At 58.2% G+C, this 18,365-nt stretch overlaps 5 protein-coding genes and 1 non-coding gene across 7 annotated transcripts in view; 1 reads left to right on the top strand and 5 right to left on the bottom strand.

Moving 5' to 3' along the window:
- Window positions 1–18,365, bottom strand: part of RPL19 (ribosomal protein L19) — a 203,873-nt gene that overhangs the window by 95,019 nt on the left and 90,489 nt on the right. The window lies entirely within an intron of this gene.
- Window positions 3,199–5,585, bottom strand: PSMB3 (proteasome 20S subunit beta 3). Its single transcript, XM_065753835.1, has 6 exons — window positions 5,549–5,585; window positions 5,059–5,243; window positions 4,688–4,795; window positions 4,131–4,308; window positions 3,799–3,893; window positions 3,199–3,320 (listed from the first exon to the last, which is right to left on the bottom strand). The coding sequence occupies exons 1-6, from the start codon at window positions 5,549–5,551 to the stop codon at window positions 3,272–3,274; spliced, it is 618 nt and encodes a 205-aa protein (XP_065609907.1). The 5' UTR covers window positions 5,552–5,585; the 3' UTR covers window positions 3,199–3,271.
- TRNAN-GUU (transfer RNA asparagine (anticodon GUU)) lies at window positions 7,050–7,123 on the bottom strand. The gene has a single exon. It is a non-coding gene; the product is annotated as a tRNA-Asn (tRNA).
- Window positions 7,768–11,648, top strand: PCGF2 (polycomb group ring finger 2). The gene is made up of 10 exons (XM_065753828.1): window positions 7,768–7,851; window positions 9,420–9,548; window positions 9,655–9,751; window positions 9,884–9,939; window positions 10,042–10,092; window positions 10,182–10,290; window positions 10,603–10,651; window positions 10,739–10,837; window positions 10,931–11,011; window positions 11,328–11,648. The coding sequence occupies exons 2-10, from the start codon at window positions 9,437–9,439 to the stop codon at window positions 11,637–11,639; spliced, it is 966 nt and encodes a 321-aa protein (XP_065609900.1). The 5' UTR covers window positions 7,768–7,851; window positions 9,420–9,436; the 3' UTR covers window positions 11,640–11,648.
- CISD3 (CDGSH iron sulfur domain 3) lies at window positions 12,305–12,770 on the bottom strand. Its single transcript, XM_065753792.1, has 2 exons — window positions 12,608–12,770; window positions 12,305–12,506 (listed from the first exon to the last, which is right to left on the bottom strand). The coding sequence occupies exons 1-2, from the start codon at window positions 12,749–12,751 to the stop codon at window positions 12,333–12,335; spliced, it is 318 nt and encodes a 105-aa protein (XP_065609864.1). The 5' UTR covers window positions 12,752–12,770; the 3' UTR covers window positions 12,305–12,332.
- MLLT6 (MLLT6, PHD finger containing) overlaps window positions 15,756–18,365 on the bottom strand; it is a 34,790-nt gene continuing 32,180 nt past the window's right edge. For both annotated transcript variants that reach the window (XM_065753802.1, XM_065753803.1), the window contains exons 19-20: window positions 16,786–17,166; window positions 15,756–16,100 (exon numbers count right to left, since the gene is read on the bottom strand). In XM_065753802.1, the coding sequence (XP_065609874.1) occupies window positions 16,056–16,100; window positions 16,786–17,166 (426 nt within the window). In that variant the 3' untranslated portion in view covers window positions 15,756–16,055. The remainder of the gene's footprint in view (window positions 16,101–16,785; window positions 17,167–18,365) is intronic.

Genomic DNA, 18,365 nt, shown 5'->3' with positions numbered 1-18,365 from the left:
CCCCACGCTCCTCCCTCCTCGGGACTTGCCGTGTCTCTTAGGTTCATTGCTTCACGTCGCTGTTCTGCCCGTGTTCATCTCACTTACGTTCTGTCTTCCTCGTTGGCTGCAGCAGGTACTTGAATTTGCTGCCCCACATCAGGCCGTGGATGTGTGGGTTTGTTTCTGCCGTGCCCGGAGCTGTGACTGTGGGCTCCTCTCTGAGCAGCAGGGAAGGAGTGGAAATACCAAACGTTTCCCCCAGATTTCCTCCACTGGAGCTGGGTTGGTGTGACTGAGCAGCGTGCTGTTTCTCCCAGCTGGGTTCTCAGGCTGTGGGCTCCGTTTCTTTGGGTTCCTCGGTACATTTCCTTTCCTTTTTCAGCAGGATTTAGCATCTTGAACAAAACTCGAAACGCGTTGCTTATCTGCCTTGAACTGCCTTCACACATGCCTTTGTTTCGGGACGGAGCTCTTTGGGATGGCTGCAGAGCTCACTCCTTTTGGGGGATCTCTGGTGCTCGCTGTGTCCCAGCCCTTCCCACGGGCTGTGGGGTGGGGGCTGTTCTCGTGATGTGATGTGAACACCACCACTCTCAGCTTGGAAGGGGACAGAAGGGCCTGGAGCTTCAGCCCATAGAGGCACACTGTAAATAGGAGTCAGGAATGACTGCTGGGGGTCACAGAGGGATCCGGATCGTTGTGCTCACTGTGGGCCGTTCCCTTTGAGGTGGGGCAGCCTCACAGCAGCTCCATGGGGGAGGGCAGCGGCCAGTTTTGTGGGCATTATGTTGGTGGCTGTAGTCGAAAAGAAAAAAGAAAAGAAGCACTTAACGTTGACTTGAGCACGAGGAGTGAAAGGATAGATTGCTTTTTGTTCTTCACACTTCTAAAGATATGCATTGGATCCACAGCTTTGGCCCCATAAGCTTTGCTGCTCCCCCAGGCAGCTCCTTTCAAACCGAGCATCCTTATGTCACCTATTTATGGTCACAGAAGAGGGAAGTGTGTATGGGGGGGGGGGGGAGGGAAGGATGGGGAGGAGAGAGGGGGCTCCGTGGGCTGAGCTGTGTTGTCTTACTCTGACAGAGCTGCAGCTCTGGGTGGAGGCTGTGGCCCCATAAGGACGTGTTTCCCAGGTGTGTGACTTCTGTTTAACAGGAGCATGTGGGATATTGTTTACATTCAGAGGGGCAGCACCAACGTTACATTCAAAACGCTCATTTTCCTTTCTAGACAGTATTTTTATTACCAGAATAAGAGGTGAAGCTGCAAATATTTTTTTTTTAAAGGGATTTTTTTGTTTCTTTTGGGTGTTGTTTTTTTTTTAATCTTATTTTAGGTCATTTGTTGTTGTTTTTTTTTTTAACTCAAGTATTTAAGAAGAAAGCGGAGCCCGTTCCTTTCTGGTTTTACAGCTGCTCGTGCTCGTTTGTTGTCTGTTGCTGGTGTGAGTTTATTGTAGTGTGCTGGACGTAGGTAGCTGTGTGTAGATGTGCAGCTTGGTGCAGGGGAGGGCTTCGGGGCAGGGTCCTGTCCTGCCCATCCCAGGGCACTCTTTCTCAGAGCGTGGTCCTGATGTGCTGAACTGTGAGCGCTGAAATCTGCTTTGAGCTTGCTTAAGAGAGGTCCTGGGGCAAAAAGGGAGAGGGGGTGGGGAAGGCAGACTGCAGCTGTGCCAGGTTGAGTGCTGCGCTGCCCTGCTGGTGCAATACGAAAGGCCTTGCGTGGGAGCTGCGTGTCCTGGGGGGGGGGGGGGAGAGGGGGGGCTTTAGGAGGCAGCACCCACACTTGTGGGTCAGTGCTGGGGCACGGCGTGCTGTTCTGTGCACGAGCAGTGGCAGTGGGAGCTCACTTCTCACTGCAGGGAGCAGTGCACTCCCTCCCATCTCGGGGAGGTGGGGGGGGGGGGGGTTCTGGTGTTTGTGAGAAAGGCCGTGATTGTGAAGTTCCTCGGGGGGGGGGGGGGGGGGGGGTTGGTGGCTGCTGCTGCCCTGCATTCCTGTGCTCCCACCCCCAGGAATCCTGGCTGCTGTGCCGTGGCTGAGTCGTGCTTTGGGAGCTGGGAGAGGACTCGTGCTTCCCTACAGGGCACAGCACAGCCCCCAGGAGTGACCTCTGACCACAGCCACCCCCCCCCAGGAGCACAGTGAGGCGGTCTGGTGGCTGCGGGGCCACGTTGCATAGGGACTGTCCTCATCTCAGCTGCCTCCCGGTCCTGTGACTGCTGTGCAGTCTTTACCGAGGCCTCCCTTGGAGCTGCATCCCACCCCGAGGTGGCACAAACCCTTCAGAAGTCAGCGTGCACTAAACCTTGGTTTGTGACAGCGTGCAGCCGATCTGAGATGGATCACTGTCACAGCAGCATCTCCTCCCCTCCTCCAAACACGGTTTCAGGTTCGCTGTCACCTCTCCCTTCTCCTTCAGAGCCACTCTCCAGTCTCTGTCAGCCACTGCTGCCCCTCCTTGCTCTTTTCAGTGAGTTCTTGTGAAATAATGGCAGTGCTGAAGCATTGGGGGAAACCAACTCCCCACTGCTGATGGTGGCTTTGGTTTTCACCACTCCCACCCTGCACTGCTCCTCGTTCAGCTGCACAGTGCAGAGCTGTGGCAAAGGAGTGTTTAACACACAGGTCCTTGGGGGGGAGGGGGGCAGGGCTCATCAGTGCAACTGAAAACAAATGTGAAATAAATTAAGTTTCAAACAAAACGAAAAGAATAATAATGCATTCTAGGGTTTTCGTTTTTGTTTTTTCCCACTGCTGTTTTTTTTTTAAATAGGAATTTTAAGTCCTCTGTGCTTGTCTGTTTGCTAGGAGCAGTTTGAGACACCCGTTACTGTTTTGAAATGCATGCATGTTACGAGATGAGTCTCCAAGCAGAGAAAAATAAAATTAAAACTTTGTGTACGTGCGTTCCTCGCTGCTGTCCTCTTGGGAACGATCTGAAGCTCAGCTGGTGCTGCCCGGGGGTGTGTGGGCATCTTCAGCCCTGGATTCAGCACAGCTGGAAAAGCACTGTGGGCTCCCGAGGGCTGATGCTGCCACGTGCTGCACATGAGAACCACTCAGAGCTGCCAGGAGATGCTGCCCGTAGAGGTGGGCTGAGGAATATGAGCAAGATAAGCTCTGATAGTGCATGAAACCCCAGCTCCTTCCTGTAGCTTTAGAGATGAGGAATTAATCGCACTGTTTGGACTCAAGAAAAGGAAAATTCATTACAATACAGAGTTTTATTTAAAAAAAGCTTGCACACAAACTGGGCTGAGAGACACAGGAACAGCTGTGCTGGGCTAATCCATGCGGGCTTTCAGAGTCCGGGTGGTGATCTTGTCTTTTTCACTAAAGAGGGAGACACAGAGAAGACCGTGAGCAAATCGGTGTTCAGTGCTTCCATGCAGATCATCATTTTCCTCCCAGGGTGCAGTGTGCACATGCAGAGTCATGGAAGGTGGCTGTCAGAACTCAGCAAACCCCCTCCTCCTGCCACTGTGCCCCGGGGGGGCTGAGCAGGCTCATGCACAGCAATGACATGAGCAAAATAAGCTCTGTCACTGCAGCCAGGAAGGTAACCTCACATCCTGCTGTGGCAAAGAGCATTCTCTTCTTGCTCAGTGCCACTGCAGTGAGAGCTGAACTCTAGAGTTAACTGCTGCAGTTGTAGCTTATGTGGGAAATAAAACCACTTCAGAACTGTCTAAGAATGCTGTTGAAAAGGAACAAGCCTGGAGATGGCTGGAAAGGCAATCCCTCAACTGACTGTAACCCACAGGTCGTTCAAGTCTACTTCTGTTTGGAAGGGAAAGAGAGCAGCACTCACATTATGTGTACTACTACACCCATGCCAGATATGGCATCTCTGTCCACTGCGTTCAGCATGGCCTGCGAGATGGTCTCAAAAAGGTGATCAGGTTCCTGAAGAAAAGAAGCTCTTTTAGTTGGCCCAAGAACTGGACGTTGAGATTTTGTCACCCCTCCCAAATATCAGCAAGATGCTGCAAGCATTTTCCTGCAGGCTGCTGTGAGCTACAGCCTTTCTTCTCCCAAGTCATCCAAGGAGAGAGCTGTCCATCCAACCTCCTCCCTGCTCCTGCAGCTGACAGCAGGAGGCAGAAGCCCAGGATCTGGGTGGAACCTGGCTGCCTCACTCACCATATCGGGCTCCCAGAGGGACTCACACATGCCATACATCTGCTCCGAGCAGGTGCCGCTAACCACAAAGTCCTCAGTGATCATGGGGCAGCCAATCAGGTCCAGGGAGCAGATGAAAGGCTCGTGTGTTATGGGGTCCAGGCCAGCAATGACAGGTTCTGTGTAGTAAGGTCCAAACCTGGGAAGAAAAGCAGAGCACAAAAGGGTTTAACCATCTGGAAACAGTTCCAGGTCGCACGCAAACATCTATACAAGGAAAATATCCCATGGGCACTTTTGGTGGGGGACCTTTCAGGTCGATCTAGGAGCATCTCACAGTGGTTTATACGTGGCAAAGTGAATAAACTTGTCCAGCTAGTGGAGTATTTTAGCAAAACTCGCTATTTGGCAAGGAAACTGAAGATAACATTGTCAGTAAACGAAAGTTCCCTTTTCTCACATCAAAACAAGTCTTTCCAAGGAACCCTCCTCAGCCTCCCAGCTCTCTAGAATCAGATAAACTCCAACAGCTGCACCCTTTGCTAAGACGTAACAGCACTCAGTTGTTTGACAGTTACCGTCTCTCATAGAGCAGATTGGAAACCATGCTCATAAAAGTCTGAGGTTTGATCTGCCTTCCTTCCTTCAGCTCATAGAGGTTCAGTCTGAACTTCAGCCTCTGGGCCCTGCAAGAAGAGAGGAGCATCAGTGTTAAGGCCCAAGCAGGTTCCTTTTGCTTTCATCTTCACCTGCGTTGCTCAGAGAGATACTGGCTGCTCCTGATGTGTGCCTGAGACAGGCAGGTACCCCAGGTGCAATTCCCCTTTGGGGCAACAGCCCCAAAACCCCAGTGAAGGGAGACCAGAGGAGCACTGCCACTCGCTGCTCCTGCAAATACACCTCTCCCAAGCTCGCCCTGGGGATGTGCAGCTGGGACAGCAGCACTTACACCGTCTGCACGTCGGTGGCCAGGCCTGCCAGCCCGATGTACAGCCTCTCTCCCATGGGGAAAATCTTCTGGAAGTCCGTGGTGACCATCTGTGCCTGGATCCCGAAGCGGCGGTCGGCGGCGATGGCCACGCAGTTCTTCCCCTTCATGGCCATCACGGCCCCGCCGTTATATGACATAATCGACTGCAAGAAAAGGCAGCAGGCACAGTACAGCAAAGGGGGGCTGGGGGGGTGGGTACAGCCGCATACATCCCAATCCCCCCAGCCCCACACGGACCCCCCTCACAGCCCCACAGGGCACACTCAGCCCTGCCCTGCCCCCCACCCCTCTGCCTTTGGATTCCCACACTGGGGCCCTACCCCACCGCGCTGCCCCGGCCTGAGAATCCGCTGCGGCCTCCCCCCAGCTCCCACACGCGGCTTTTCGCTCATCCGGAGCCCGGCAGACCCCGCTCCCACCCCCCGAGGTGCCCCGGCCCGGCACCCACCATGATGCCGGCCGTACGAGCACCCCCACACCCGGCGCTGCCGCTCCGCTTTCGGCCCCGGCCTCAACCCCGCCGTCCCGCCCCCTTCCTCCTCCCATTGGTCAACGCCGCGGTCCTTCTGTCAATTCGCACCTCGCTATTGGTGGTCTGTCCGGCCGAGGGGCGGGGCCTAAGTGGATGCGACCATAGAGAGGGAGGGAGGGGGAAAATGAAGAGTCATAGCGAGCGGGGAATGCCGGGACGGGGGGGGAGGGGCGGAATGGGGCGTGTGCACACCCAGCATTGCACACCCGGCTTTGCACGGCTGGGTTGCACGGCTGGGTGTGTGCATTCCAGGTATTGCACGGCTGGATGTGCAATTGCACAGCTGAGCATCCATGCAGAGGCGCTGCGCAGCTGGGCTGTACCATAACCCGCACGGGGGGTGGGATAAGGGGCACGAGGGGTCCGGTTTCCTCCAGTCCCCGGTGGTGTGGGAGCAGTGCGGCGGTGTCTCGCAGCAGCTCAGCCCCGGAGGAGACGGGATTCCGTGTTTCACTTCAGGGAGTGATGTTGTGGCAGAGGGGGAGAGGGCCACGTGTTTGGAAACGCTGTCAGGACGCACAGCAGATCACCCGCCTGCTTTCCATGAAACCCCCCCCAACCTCCCCCCCCCCAACCTCCCCCAGCCCCGGAGCCGATCCCGGACGTTCAGCCCATCCCGCGGCCCACGGATTTTTAAAGGCTTTTCCTTTGTGAAAGGTTTCTTGCGGGAACAAAGTCAAAGGCCGCATTTTGTCTGGCAGGGACGTGCCTCGCACTGGGGAGAGGAGCACCAAAGCCAGGAGGAAATGAAAGGCAGATTGTGGCTGAGCTCAGTGCCAACGCAGCCCCCACCCCCCCCCCCACACACAGCTCAGAGCAGCGATCCCCCCGGGCACTGCTCTGCCCTTCACCTTCCAGAGAAATCTAAGGGCAGCCGTGATCCCATCCCTATCCCCTTTTCCATCTCATCCCATTCCCATCCCCACCCTAGTCCCAACCACAACCTTGTTGTTGCGACCCCCCCCATCCCACCACATCCCATCTGTATCCCTTTTCCCATCTCATCCCATTCCCATCCCATCCCCACTCCAATCCCAACCACAGCCTCGTTGTTCACCCCATCCCATCCCACCCCCGTCTCTGTGCTGGGAACAGCAGGGAGCTCCTGGCACCGCTTTGCACCCCGCAGTAAAAAAATGAACTTCCTTATTTCTGGTATGAAAACAAGAGCAGGACAGGCCGGGAACGTGAATAGATTTTGCAGCTTTGTGGCATCTGTTTTACAAAGGCTTTGTAAGAGAGGAGGACTTCAGCAGCGCAGATTTTGGATCCCTTTCAGCTTTTGTCTTCCCAGCGAAACGCAGACACAGCGCAGGGAGCTGCGAGCCCGCGGGGACCGCGTCGGGTCGGATTCGGATCGGGGAGGAGGGAAAAAAATAAATAAATAAAGTTACTGCAGCCCGGTAAAAACGCGGCTCGTCCCTGGGTGGGCTCGAACCACCAACCTTTCGGTTAACAGCCGAACGCGCTAACCGATTGCGCCACAGAGACCGCGCTGGCAGCAGCACTGCGGCCACGGCCCTGAGAGGCGCGGAAACTGTGCGGGATTTCCTTCTATTTCCTTTCCTTTTCTACATCTATTTTCTTTTTCCTGCCTTGTTTTTCCCCTTCCCTTTCTTTTTTTCTCCCCTATTCGTTTTCTTTCCTCCCTTTTCTCCTTTCCTTTTTTTGTTTTTGTTTCCTTTCCCTCCCCCTTTTTCCTTTATCTTCCCTCCCCCCCCCCCCCCGGGCCGATTTGCTCCCCATCCTCCCCCCCGCACCACCAGCACCGCGCAGGGCCCGGGGTACCACGGGACTGGGAGGAGGGCACAGGGTCTCGGTGAGTGGTGCCACCGCGGGGGAGGGGGTCCCGGATCTCCGTGGGGCCATAAAGAGGGGGGAAGAACGTGGGGGGGGGGGGGGGAAGTGAGGGGGGTGGGAGCCGCAATCTCGGCCCCTCACTCCACAACACCCCATAGGAATGAGGTCACGTGAGTGAGGGGGGGCGGGGCCTGGCGGCGGCTGGAGGAGGGAAAAAATTAAAAAAAAAAAAAAGAGGAAAAAAAAATAAAGGAAAAAAAAAAAGGAGGAGGAAGGGAGGGAAGGGGGGAAAAAGAAAAAGAAAAAAAAAAGAAAAAAAAAGAAACGGGAGAAAGAAGAGAAAAAAAAAAAGAAATTAATATAAAAGCTCCGGCCGCAGCGCCGAGCCGAGCCGCGCCGAGCCGGGGCAGCGCCAGCAGGTACGGACCGGGTCCCCCCGCGCCCCCCCGCTCTTTTCTCTCCACGTTCAAAATGGCCGATGGCCGTGACCCCCCCTCCCACGGGCGCGGGGTGCCGGGCACTGACAGCTCCGCGCGGCGTGGGGTGGGTGTGGGGGGAGGAAGGGGGGGGCAGGCGACCTCGGTAGAAAGGACGTGGGCAGCGGGGGGGGGGAGGGGGTAACAATCCTTTCCTGAGAGTGGCTGGGAGCTCCCCCCCCCCCCCGGAGTGTGTGTGTGTGTGTGTGTATGCCCCCCGAGGTGGGGGAGCGCGGGGTCCCGCGTGTCCGGGCCGGGGGGTGTCACCGCGGGTGTGGGGGAGTTGGGGGGTGTGACCGGCTCCGTTAACGCGCGTGTCCGTGTCCCCGACGCGGTGTCACCCACGGCCGGGATGCGGGGACGCGTGACACACGCGGGGGGGGGGCGTGTGTGGGGGGGGTGGTCCCGCCGGTGGGGGTCTGTTCTCCGCGTGCCCCGTCCCGGTGCGTCCGTACGGAGCGGCGGCCCCGAGCGAGCGGTGACTTTGAGACGCCCTTCCCCCCCCTCCTCCCTCCTTCTCCCGCGGTGGGGATTTGGGGAGGGGGCTCCGGGACAATCCCCCCCCCCGGTTGTGTTCCCCCCCCCCCCACCGCAGGGAACCGTGGCTGTTCGTTATCACGTACCGGAACCGGTTTGTGCCGGTGGTTCTGTGTCCGTCCCCCCCCACCCCACCGGGAGACCCCCGCGGGAACTGCCGCCCCTCGGCCCGGGGAGCTCCGGCTCGTGGGTGGGAGGGGGAACGGTCTCGGGGGGGGGGACCTGGAGCAGCCCGTGCTCCCCAGGGGGTGGGGGTGCGAGCAAAGCCCCTGCTGCCCCCTGCCCCGCCCCCCCGGGCCGCGGAAGGGGGAAATACAGCACGGGGAGGTTACAGTGTCGGCGGGGGGGATGCTGGGATGGGGGTCCCTGTCGTGTGCACACCTTCAGATCCATCACACACCCCTTGCACACCCTTTTCACACCCGCCGTGCACACCCCGTGCTCCCCGCTCGCCCTTCGGATGCAGCCATGTGGGGGTTGCCATGGAAACCATAAAAGTGCGGTGATTTCGGGCCGTGGTTGCTCCGTCCCATTGTGAAAAGGGCGGCGCGGACGGAGTGGGGGGATCCCTCGCGGTGCTGGGGGGACACTGCCCGCCCCGCACACACCTGGTCCTGCACCCCCATCCGTGCACCCCCATCCGTGCACCCCCCCTCTGTGCACAGATGCCCACAGTGCCCGGGCGCGGATTCGGGAGTTTCTATAGTAACCGAGAGGCTCAGGTGCCTCTTCCGTCCAACGAAACCAAAGCACGCTCGTGCACGTGAGCGCGTGCCCGCTCAGCTGCAAGCACAGGCGTGTGCTCGGGGATGCAGTCCTGCAGCAGGGGGGCACGGCTGCACCTTGGGGGGGGATGCCAGCACCCACACAGCCCCCAAGCACCGCCCCCCCCCTCCCGGTGCAGCCATGCTGGAGGTCCCCACGCGTGTCTGACCCACCCCCCCCCCCCCCCCTCCCTACCCCCCCCTCCCCAGGGCGGAGCTGGTACAACATGCACAGGACCACCCGGATAAAGATCACCGAGCTGAACCCACACCTGATGTGCGCGCTGTGCGGGGGGTACTTCATCGACGCCGCCACCATCGTGGAGTGCCTGCACTCCTGTGAGTGGGCGCGGGTGCCCCCACGCCGTGCGTGGGTCTCCGGAGGTGGGAGGCGGGGGGTGGAAACGGGGGATGCTGCCCCGCTCAGTGGTCTCTGTCCCCGCAGTCTGCAAAACCTGCATCGTGCGCTACCTGGAGGCCAACAAGTACTGCCCCATGTGCGACGCTCAGGTGCACAAAACCAGACCCCTCCTCAGCATCAGGTGAGGGGGGGGCGGGATTCCTCGCTGGGTACCCCACACCTGGACTGGGGGGGGGGGGGGGGGGGGTTGTGGAGGTGGGATGGGGGCCGAAGTGCCGCTCCCACCGCCGTTTCTCGTTTGCTGTCCCCGCAGGTCAGACAGAACGCTGCAGGACGTGGTGTACAAGTTAGTCCCGGGGCTGTTCACAGGTGTGATGCGGGTCGGCACTGCGGGACCCCCGGCCGTGCCCCCCTCCCCCCCCCCCGGGCCTTCCTTTCCCTTCACCCCCTCCCCCCTTTCCCCTCTTGCAGATGAAATGAAGCGTCGCCGCGATTTCTACGCCACGTACCCCGTGGCTGAGGGTGAGTGCCCACCCATGGGGTCCCACCCTCCTCCCACGCGACCCCCGGCTCAGCACCCACTCCCAACCCCCCCCCCTTGTGCCCCCCAGTGCCCAATGGCTCCAACGAGGACCGCGGGGAGGTGCCGCAGCGCGACGGGGCACAGCCGGCAGAGGACGGCATCGTCAGTCTGTCCATTGAGTTCTACGAGGGAGCCAGGTAGCGTTACACTGCTGGGCGGGGGGGGGACGTGGGGCAGATGGAGGCGGGGGGGACAATGTGGGGCTGTGAGCATCCAGAGCCCATCACAGGGCTCAGCCCCACACACACACAGCAGTGGCCCTCACTGTTGGAGACGCTGCTCTGTGTGCATGGCACAGCCAAGGGCACTGCGAGGGGTCCCGAGGTGTCCCCCCCCCCCACCCCCCCGCCAGTCGTACCCCCTTCCTTCCCCCACGGAGGACTGTGTTTTCTCTCCTCTCCCTTTTTCCTTCAACTTCTTTGTCCCCTCTTTGCTTTCCTGCCCTTCAGAGAGGAGAAGAAAGGGACCATCGAGAACGGGGACATGGAGAAGGAGAAGGTGAGCGTGCGGGATGGGGGGAGGCAGCGGGGATACGCCGGGGGGGGGGGGGGGGGGGGGGGGCTCTCAGCACCACCTCTCCCCCAGAGGAACGCGGTGCGGTTCCTGCGCTGCCCCGCGGCCATGACCATCATGCACCTGGCCAAGTTCCTGCGCAATAAAATGGATGTGCCCAGCAAGTACCAGGTGAGCACCCGTGGGGGCTGCCCCGTGCTGGCCCCCCCCCCCAGCTTGGCCCGTTCCCCCACCTCGGGGCAATGATGCTGTCCCCTGCACCAGGTGGAGGTCCTCTACGGAGATGAGCCCCTGAGGGAGTACTACACGCTGCTGGACATCGCCTATATATACCCCTGGAGGAGGGTGAGCACGGGACGGGGAGAGGGTGGGGGTGGCTGCCTCCCACCCGCAGCAGTGGGGCGGCCTGGGTTGGGGGGTGGGGAGGGGGGTGGAGAAGGAGGGCACAGCTGGTGCAGGGGGTGTGGGATGCACGGGGTGCACAGCATGCAGGGTGCCCAGTGGGAATGGGCCGTGGGGTGGACACGGGGTGCACGGGATGCAGAAGAGGCAAAGTGCACGAGGTGCACTGGGTGTAGGGCACAGGGTGTGTAGGGTGCATGGTACACAGGGTGTGTAGGGTGCAAGGGGTGTGTAGGGTGCCGTGCTCTGCCCCCTGCAGAACGGTCCTCTGCCGCTCAAGTACCGCGTCCAGCCGACCTGCAAGCGCCTCAAGCTGCCGCAGCCGCCCACCCCCGAGTGCACCAACACGAGTGGAGCGTCCGAGTGCGAATCGCTCAGCGACAAAGCCCACAGCCCCGCCACGCTGCCCCGCACCCCCCCCTCGCTTCCCAGCCCCGCCACGCCGCCCCACGGCTCTCCCAGCCCCACGGCCGCCGCCGCTCCCCACGGAGCCTCGAACTGCCCCCCGCTGCCCCCCACCCGCTGCCGCAAAGCCGCGGCCCACGGCCCCGCGGGGTCCGCGCTGACCTAACGGCGGAAGGGGGGGAGGGGAGGGGGGGGGACGCCTGCGGGGGTTTTGTACAGCTCTGTATATTATATATATGTGCATCTATAAAGAGAGACGTGTACAGAGGGAGGCACAGATCGCAAAGGTGTTTTCCTTTGTGTGTGTGTGTGTGGGGGGGGCTCGGCTATTTTTGGATGGGTCTGCCCCCCCCGCCCCTCACTGCCCCGACGGGACATTCATTTCCCATCCCCACGTTGGATTTTTGGATGCAGACCAGAAGCGTGACAGTGCCCTTCAGCCCAGAGCTGGGGGGGGGGTGGGGCTGGGGGCCGGCGTGCATCGCTGGGCTCACGAATTGCTTCGGGATCGCTATCTTCAAGTTCTGCTCCTCCATCCCGGGTCACTGCGTTCCTCCCCCCCCCCACATGTGGGACTGCGGTGCTGCGGGACCCCCCCCTACCCCATCCGTGTGTGTTTTTTCCCCCCTCTATGGCACAAACCACACAGCTCCGTGCGTTCACGTCCCATCCGTCGTGGCACCCCATAAAACATTCACATCTTCCTGTACAGTTATCGGGTAAATGTCTGTATCCCCCCCCCCACCCCCCAACGCCCCTCGGGACCCGCACTGCATCCCTACGGTGCCCCTCAGAGTGCGGATACGGATCGGAGGGGGGGACTGGGGGGGGTCGAGGCGTTAAGGCACAGCAATGGGGCTCAGCGTCGGGGTCCGCTCTCCGCCCTCCACGGTTTCAGGTGGCTGCCGTCGCAGCGGGGGGGGGTGCGGGTCCGCTTGCATCCGCACAGCCACACTTTGCCGTCCTCCTCCGCCGTGAAGCGCAGCGGAGCGCTGCTCGGAGCCAACGTGCGGTGCGCGCCGTCGCAGAACGGCTGCGAAGAAAAAGGGCCGCGCTGCTCCGAGAGCGGCTCAGCGGGACCCGCTCCCACCGACCCCCCCCAAAACCCGGACCCCCCCCCCCCCCCCCGCACACCTGCGCCCGGCTGTGCCCGCACGAGCACCACGCGTATTTCTTCCCCGCCTTCAGCTCCACGCGGTACGGCAGCGCGAAGCCCGGAGGGAGCGCGGACCTCAGCATTGCCACGAGCGCGGCCACCCCACGCCGCACCACCGCCATCGCGGCCCCGCACCGCCCCGCACCGCCCCCCCCGCTGCCGGAAGTTTGTCTCTTAGCGCGTCATAGCGCCCGCCCCTCCTTTTTATTTTTATTTTTTTTTCCTTTTTCCTTTTTTTCCTTTTTTTTTCCTTCTTTTCTTTTTTCCTTTTTCCTTTTTTTCCTTTTTTCCTTTTCTTTTCCTTTTTTCCCCTTTTTTTCTTTTTACCTTTTTCCTTTTTTTCCTTTTTTTCCTTTTTTTTCCTTCTTTTCCTTTTTCCTTTTTCCTTTTCCACTCTTTCCTCTTTTTCTTTTTTCCTTTATTTTCCTTTTTTATTTTTTCCTTTTCCTTTTTCCTTTTTTCTTTTTTATTCTTTTCCTTTTCCCTTTTTTCTTTTTTTCCTTTTTCTTCTTTTTCCTTTTTTCTTTCTCTTTCTGTTTTTCCTTTTTTCATTCTTTTTACTTTTTTTTCTATCTTTTCTTCGTTTCTTTTTTTCCACTTTTTCCCCTTTTTTTCCCCTTTTCATTTTCTCTTTCCCTTTTCTCTTTTCCTTTTCTCTTTCCCTTTTTTCTTTTTTTTCTTTTTCCTTTCTCTTCCTTTTCCTTTCCTCTTCCCCTCTCCCTTCCCTTTTTCCTCCCCCTTTTTTTCTTTCCCTTTTTCCTCCTTCTTATTTTCTTCTGCTTTTGGACACCCAGCTCCTGGAGAAACACTGCTTTCCGCAGCCACAAGGGCTGCATCACACCCCCCACCCCCCCACTTCAGCCCCGCAGAGCCTCAGCCCCACGGTGCAGCGTTTTGTGGGGCCACACACTGTGTATTCTTCACAGTGTGCTCTGCAGGAGCTGCGTCCCCACGGAGCCCTTCACCGAACATGAGATCTCTCTGCCCCTGTTATCTTTGAGGAGTTGGGGGGTGTGAGCATCTGCACCCACACAGGTGCATTAACGACGTCTCCCAAGTTAATATTAATATTATTTATTATAATAAAGAACAGTCAAGCAGCGTGAAAAAAATATATCTTAGCTACATTACCTTAAATTGCCAAAAATATACACATTTTTTCTCTTTTATTTAATAAAAAAAAAAATCGAAACAAAACAAAACAAGAAGACACATGCAACGTACTAAATGAGACATTAGCATCAAAACGGGTAAAGAAACGTACCCCAGTGCAACTGAAACACAGATAATCTTTAGCTTTTCTTTTCCTTCCCCTGCTCCTCCTCTCTTCACAGCAATGTGGGTGCTTGGTGCTGACCCCCCTCCCCCCCCTTCCCTGCCCAAAGGGACCTCAGGCTGCAGGGGGGTGCCCTGAGGGGGGCTGGCACCTCTGGAAGAGCTCCGAGGAATGTGTAAGTGCTATGTCTGCGGGGCTCTCACCTTCCCTACGTGCCCCTCCTGACCCGAGGGGCAGAGCCGAGCAGTGCAGCTGCAGAGCTCACAGCCACTGCTGGACCCCCCCGGCCCCCATGGATGTGGGGTGGGAGGAGGAGATGCTCTGCACTGGGGCTGCACTGCAGGGACCATGAGGAAGGGGCTCATTTTGTCGTTGGGTTTTGTTTTGCTTTGCTTTTTTCCTTGCACTTTCACTCCTAGCTGCCATCCCCATCTTTCTGATAGCTCCTGAACCTCACCAAAACATCAGCTTTTCTCTATTAAAAGAAATAATAGAGACTGTATTTCTGAGCAGACGACAGCGTGCTGCCCAGTTCACAGAACTCAGAACGGAGCTTTCCTCTCTGCTTTTAGCTGCATCCAACCCTTGTGGTGATCATTTCCCAGACAGAAAACAACAAACTGAACCAAAAAAGGAAGCAAGACGTCGCAGATGAGATCTGCCCACAACCAGCCCTCCAGTCCCATCAGCACAGCCCCACTGCTGACAAATTCGAATAGTGCAAACCAGTTAGGGGCAGTGGGAATGTGCTGAAAAAGATCCAGGTCTGACTGTGTGTTATATTTTAAGACCCTCGGAGCTTCTGTTTGCTGGAGTCCTCACACCTGCCCCCCACCCTCGCCCAAGCAGAGTTGGGTTTAACCAGGGGAGGAGGAAAATAGGGGGCACGTGTATGTCTGACGTCATGCTCCCCTCCCTCAGAGCAGCCCCACCTGCCCTGCCATCCATCCAGGACATCCAGGCTCAGAAGCAGAGGTCCTCGCTGAGGTTTCAGGCTGCGAGAAGGAGTTAAGGTCAAAAGGTGGAAGAGACCAAAGGGTCTGGGTGCCCCAGCATGGGAGCTCAGCAGCCGCCCCGCTGCTTGGAGATCCCCTCTCTCAAGTGCCTAAGACCAATGGAAGAACGCTGTTTCTTGGTGTTTAGGGCTTTTTTTTGCCAGACTGGAATGATCCGTGGTGGGGAAAGGATGTGCAGGCACCAGGTCCAGGGCTGTCTATTCCATGCACACATATTTCTGCTGCCCAGCTGAGGCTTGGGAAGTAAGTGCCAGGTTGGAATGAGCCTTCTGGAGTTGGCTGCGATGGGGTAACACGGAGCACAGCCCTTCTCTTCAAGCTGAACGTCAGGCTTTGGACTTCTTGGAAGGAAAGAGAGGCAGCACGAGGAGCAGGAATGTGCTTTTCCCACGACAAGCACAGCACCGACCCGCCAGCAGCTTGCAGAGCAGATGTTGGCTGTGTCCTTTAAAGCAGCAGTGGCTTGCACCTCTCCGAGCAGCACTCCTCACCCATCTCTCCACCACCCGTGTCCTTCAGGCTGGCCCTGGGCCCAGCTGAGGTGTAGGGGTATGACGGCTACAGAGAAGAGAGCATCTTAAGAGCCCAACGGATGAGCAATCTCAGCTACGGGACTTCTTCACATCCCCAGCAGGGAGGAGCAGAGCACGCAGGTACCGCCACCACGTCCCCGAGTGGGTCACATCCAGAGCTGCCTCCGAGGGCACTGCCACGGCCCTCTGCACTGCACACGAGTGTCCTCAGCAGGGGGTGCCCCCCCCCCCCCTCCACCAAGCTCTTGGCCAAGGATGCTCCGTGGTCTCAGTGCCTCGGCCCGAGGGCTGCACCGTGCTCACGGCAGGGACACGGTGTTAACTCTCCTCTACTCTGTCTGGAAACACAGCTTCACTCTGAGCACGTGGGGCACGGAGCAGCTCAGCAAGCCGCCCCCCACCTTCGCTCCTCCCGACACCAGGGCTTGGTCGGAGACGGACTGTCTTCCAAAGCACCTCTTGGCATTGCCCAGCAGCAGGAAATGCTTCTCGGAAGCCTTGTGCTCATTGCTCTAACAGTACCAAAGCTGCTGACTGTGGAAAGCCACATTCCCCTGGCTGAGAGGAGTTGGCTGCTGGTTTGTTCAGGGTGAGAGGGAGCTTAGCCCTTGTCTTGGGTAAGAGGAGCTCCCTTTTCATTCATGCTCTTTAAAAAAAAACAAAAACAAAACAAAAAAAAACAGAAAGAGAAACGCAGAGGAGACAGGTATCAGTACCGGAGGGGCAGAAACAGAGAGCTCTGCTGTGCTGCCGACCTGGCCCTGCTCACTGCCACCTCTCAGGCTCCACCGAGAGCAACGGAGACCAGGGAGCCCTAGGCTTCCCCTCTGCCTGCTCCTAAGTGTCTCCAACCAGGGCTGGACCTTCTGGGTACAGGCACAGGCCAGGGGAGGGACGGAGGAATGGGAAAAGTATCGCCCCATCCCTCGTTGCTGGTGTTCAAGGATGTACAAGGACGCTTTAAGAGAGGCTGCAGACCTCCCCTCTTGGGTGCAAGACTCCTTTCTAAACCCTGGGTCTCAGCATGCAGTCACCTTTGAGTTTCATCACGAAGCCCTACGAGGGTTGGCACTGCAAGGGGCACGCTGCCCATCCACGTCTTAGGAAGGGTGCCCTGGGAGCTGTGCCTACCTACGGCCCTGCCTGGGCCTTACAGAAGTCCTTGGAGGTCTGTCAGGACGTGACACTGGCTACTCAGTGAGGCACAAAGCCAGCGGAGCACCCTGGCTCTGCTGCCCACCTGGTTCCCCCACGTTAACTGCGGTGCACAGTGCACAGTGCCCAGCACCAGGAGCTCAGCAGGGTTAGGGTAGTGCTAGCAGCATACGCACCGTTCCTTTTGGGGTGTTGCCATCAGCCTGCAGGTTGAGAAACGGGTTAGTCTGTGCTGTGAGGATGGGCGGGATGCCTGTCCCTGAAGCCATGAGGCTGCTCCCAGGAGCGCTGAGCGGTGGGGTGGCCTGAGGAGCCAGGAGGGCATTGCTAGGGTTGAGCTGCTGGGGGGAGAGGGAGGCCATGAGGGAGCTGCTGTTGGGGGGCGGCTGGGGGGCCGAGGTCATCGGGGCGCTGGTGCTGGAGTGCAGGAGGGGGGTGGAGGTGGCTGCCAGGAGGCTGCTCATGGACAGCTGGGATGAGCTCGACATCTGCAGCCGTTGCAGCTCCCTCTTCTGCTGGATTTGCTGCATCATCTGGAACACCAGGGCCTGCTGCTCCTGCGGGGAAAGGTGAGGAGAGCCATCAAAGGAGGGCCAAAGGGCTCGGGAAGAGGTGACACTTAAAGCACAGAGGCCAGGAGCACTATCAGCGTGCTGCGGATGGGGACAGGGCAGAACTGCCCTTCATCACATCCCTATAGGTAAAGAGAAAAGCAATCTGTTGTATTCGTTAGCAGCCTGTGCTTGTGACCTCTCTGACCCTGCTGCTTCCTGAAGCGTGGGCACACACTGAGTGCTTTCCAAATAATTGATCCATGGATTTTAAATCTGCGGGCACTCGTTACCCTGGATTTCTGTGCTGAATGCTGATTTCCTCTCCCGGCCCATCCTGCTGGACCCCGGGGTGGGGCAGGGTGAGCTGAGCTCTGGGGATGAGGACCACGGTACACCTGAGCCTGGAGGGATGCCCTGGCACCCAACTGAACTGCAGGAGTCACTATAGCAACCATCGACCAATGCGGCACGCTGAGAGCTGACATTGTCTCCATGCCCATAGGGATGCAGCTGATGACACGGTGACATCAGCCACTGCAAAGAGAAGCCTTTTGAAATTTGCTTTTCCCTGGTTATAAATAGCCTGACCCAGAAATCCAGGCAAAGCACCAGGCCAAGTTCACGGGAGATAGAAACGAGCAGAGCTTCACTGACGGGAGCTGTGAGCGCTCCGCTGTAACCGCACTGCAGCCAAGGACAGCACCGAGTGTCTGCGGGTCTGGGTCCTGTGCACCATCCATCCACGCAGCCTTCCCACGCCTGCTGCTGCTGTTACCCCCGGGAGGCACAGCCAGACCCCCAGAGCAGCTCCCCAGCCCTTCCCCTGCCCCCACATCCACCTCTAATTCCCCGTATCAGAGTGCCTGAGCACGGCTTGCCTGCCTCAGGACCGAGCAATTTGGTGCTTCTCTCTTTCTACACTCGATGTCCTCCAGTGAGCTCCTCCTTTCCTGTGAGCCTCAGCACATCTGCAGCAGGAGCAGACCCGGTCTGCATTCAGAGTTGGCAGGAGGAGGTAACAGCACTCCTGCTCTTACCTTGGCTTAGCTTTGCCGTGCTCTCACACCCTCAGGGTGCACGAAACCCTGATTACATTTTTTTCCTTTGTACAAAGAAGTCCAAACCCCCTATCTCCCCATCTCCCCCCTCCAGGAGATGCCACACCTTCCTGCCTACAGCTTTCCTCCTCGCTCCACGCACAG

This window comes from Cyrtonyx montezumae, unplaced genomic scaffold (assembly GCF_038088225.1).
Source record: "Cyrtonyx montezumae isolate F1298 unplaced genomic scaffold, pur_monq_1.0 scaffold_82, whole genome shotgun sequence".
Lineage (NCBI taxonomy): Eukaryota > Metazoa > Chordata > Aves > Galliformes > Odontophoridae > Cyrtonyx > Cyrtonyx montezumae.
Note: the sequence above shows the minus strand (reverse complement) of the source record. Positions and strands in the feature narration are given on the sequence as shown.

Excerpts from the sequence above, each read along its gene's own strand:
- PCGF2 (XM_065753828.1), top strand. The coding sequence starts at position 9,437 with ATGCACAGGACCACCCGGATAAAGATCACCGAGCTGAACCCACACCTG. Across the intron at positions 10,291-10,602 it reads GAGTTCTACGAGGGAGCCAG|AGAGGAGAAGAAAGGGACCA; the intron begins GTAGCGTTACAC and ends CCTGCCCTTCAG. Across the intron at positions 11,012-11,327 it reads ATATATACCCCTGGAGGAGG|AACGGTCCTCTGCCGCTCAA; the intron begins GTGAGCACGGGA and ends TGCCCCCTGCAG.
- PSMB3 (XM_065753835.1), bottom strand. Across the intron at positions 4,796-5,058 it reads GCCACCGACGTGCAGACGGT|GGCCCAGAGGCTGAAGTTCA; the intron begins GTAAGTGCTGCT and ends CTCTTCTTGCAG. Across the intron at positions 4,309-4,687 it reads AATCTGCTCTATGAGAGACG|GTTTGGACCTTACTACACAG; the intron begins GTAACTGTCAAA and ends TTTTCTTCCCAG.
- CISD3 (XM_065753792.1), bottom strand. The coding sequence starts at position 12,751 with ATGGCGGTGGTGCGGCGTGGGGTGGCCGCGCTCGTGGCAATGCTGAGG. Across the intron at positions 12,507-12,607 it reads GCGGGCACAGCCGGGCGCAG|CCGTTCTGCGACGGCGCGCA; the intron begins GTGTGCGGGGGG and ends TTTTCTTCGCAG.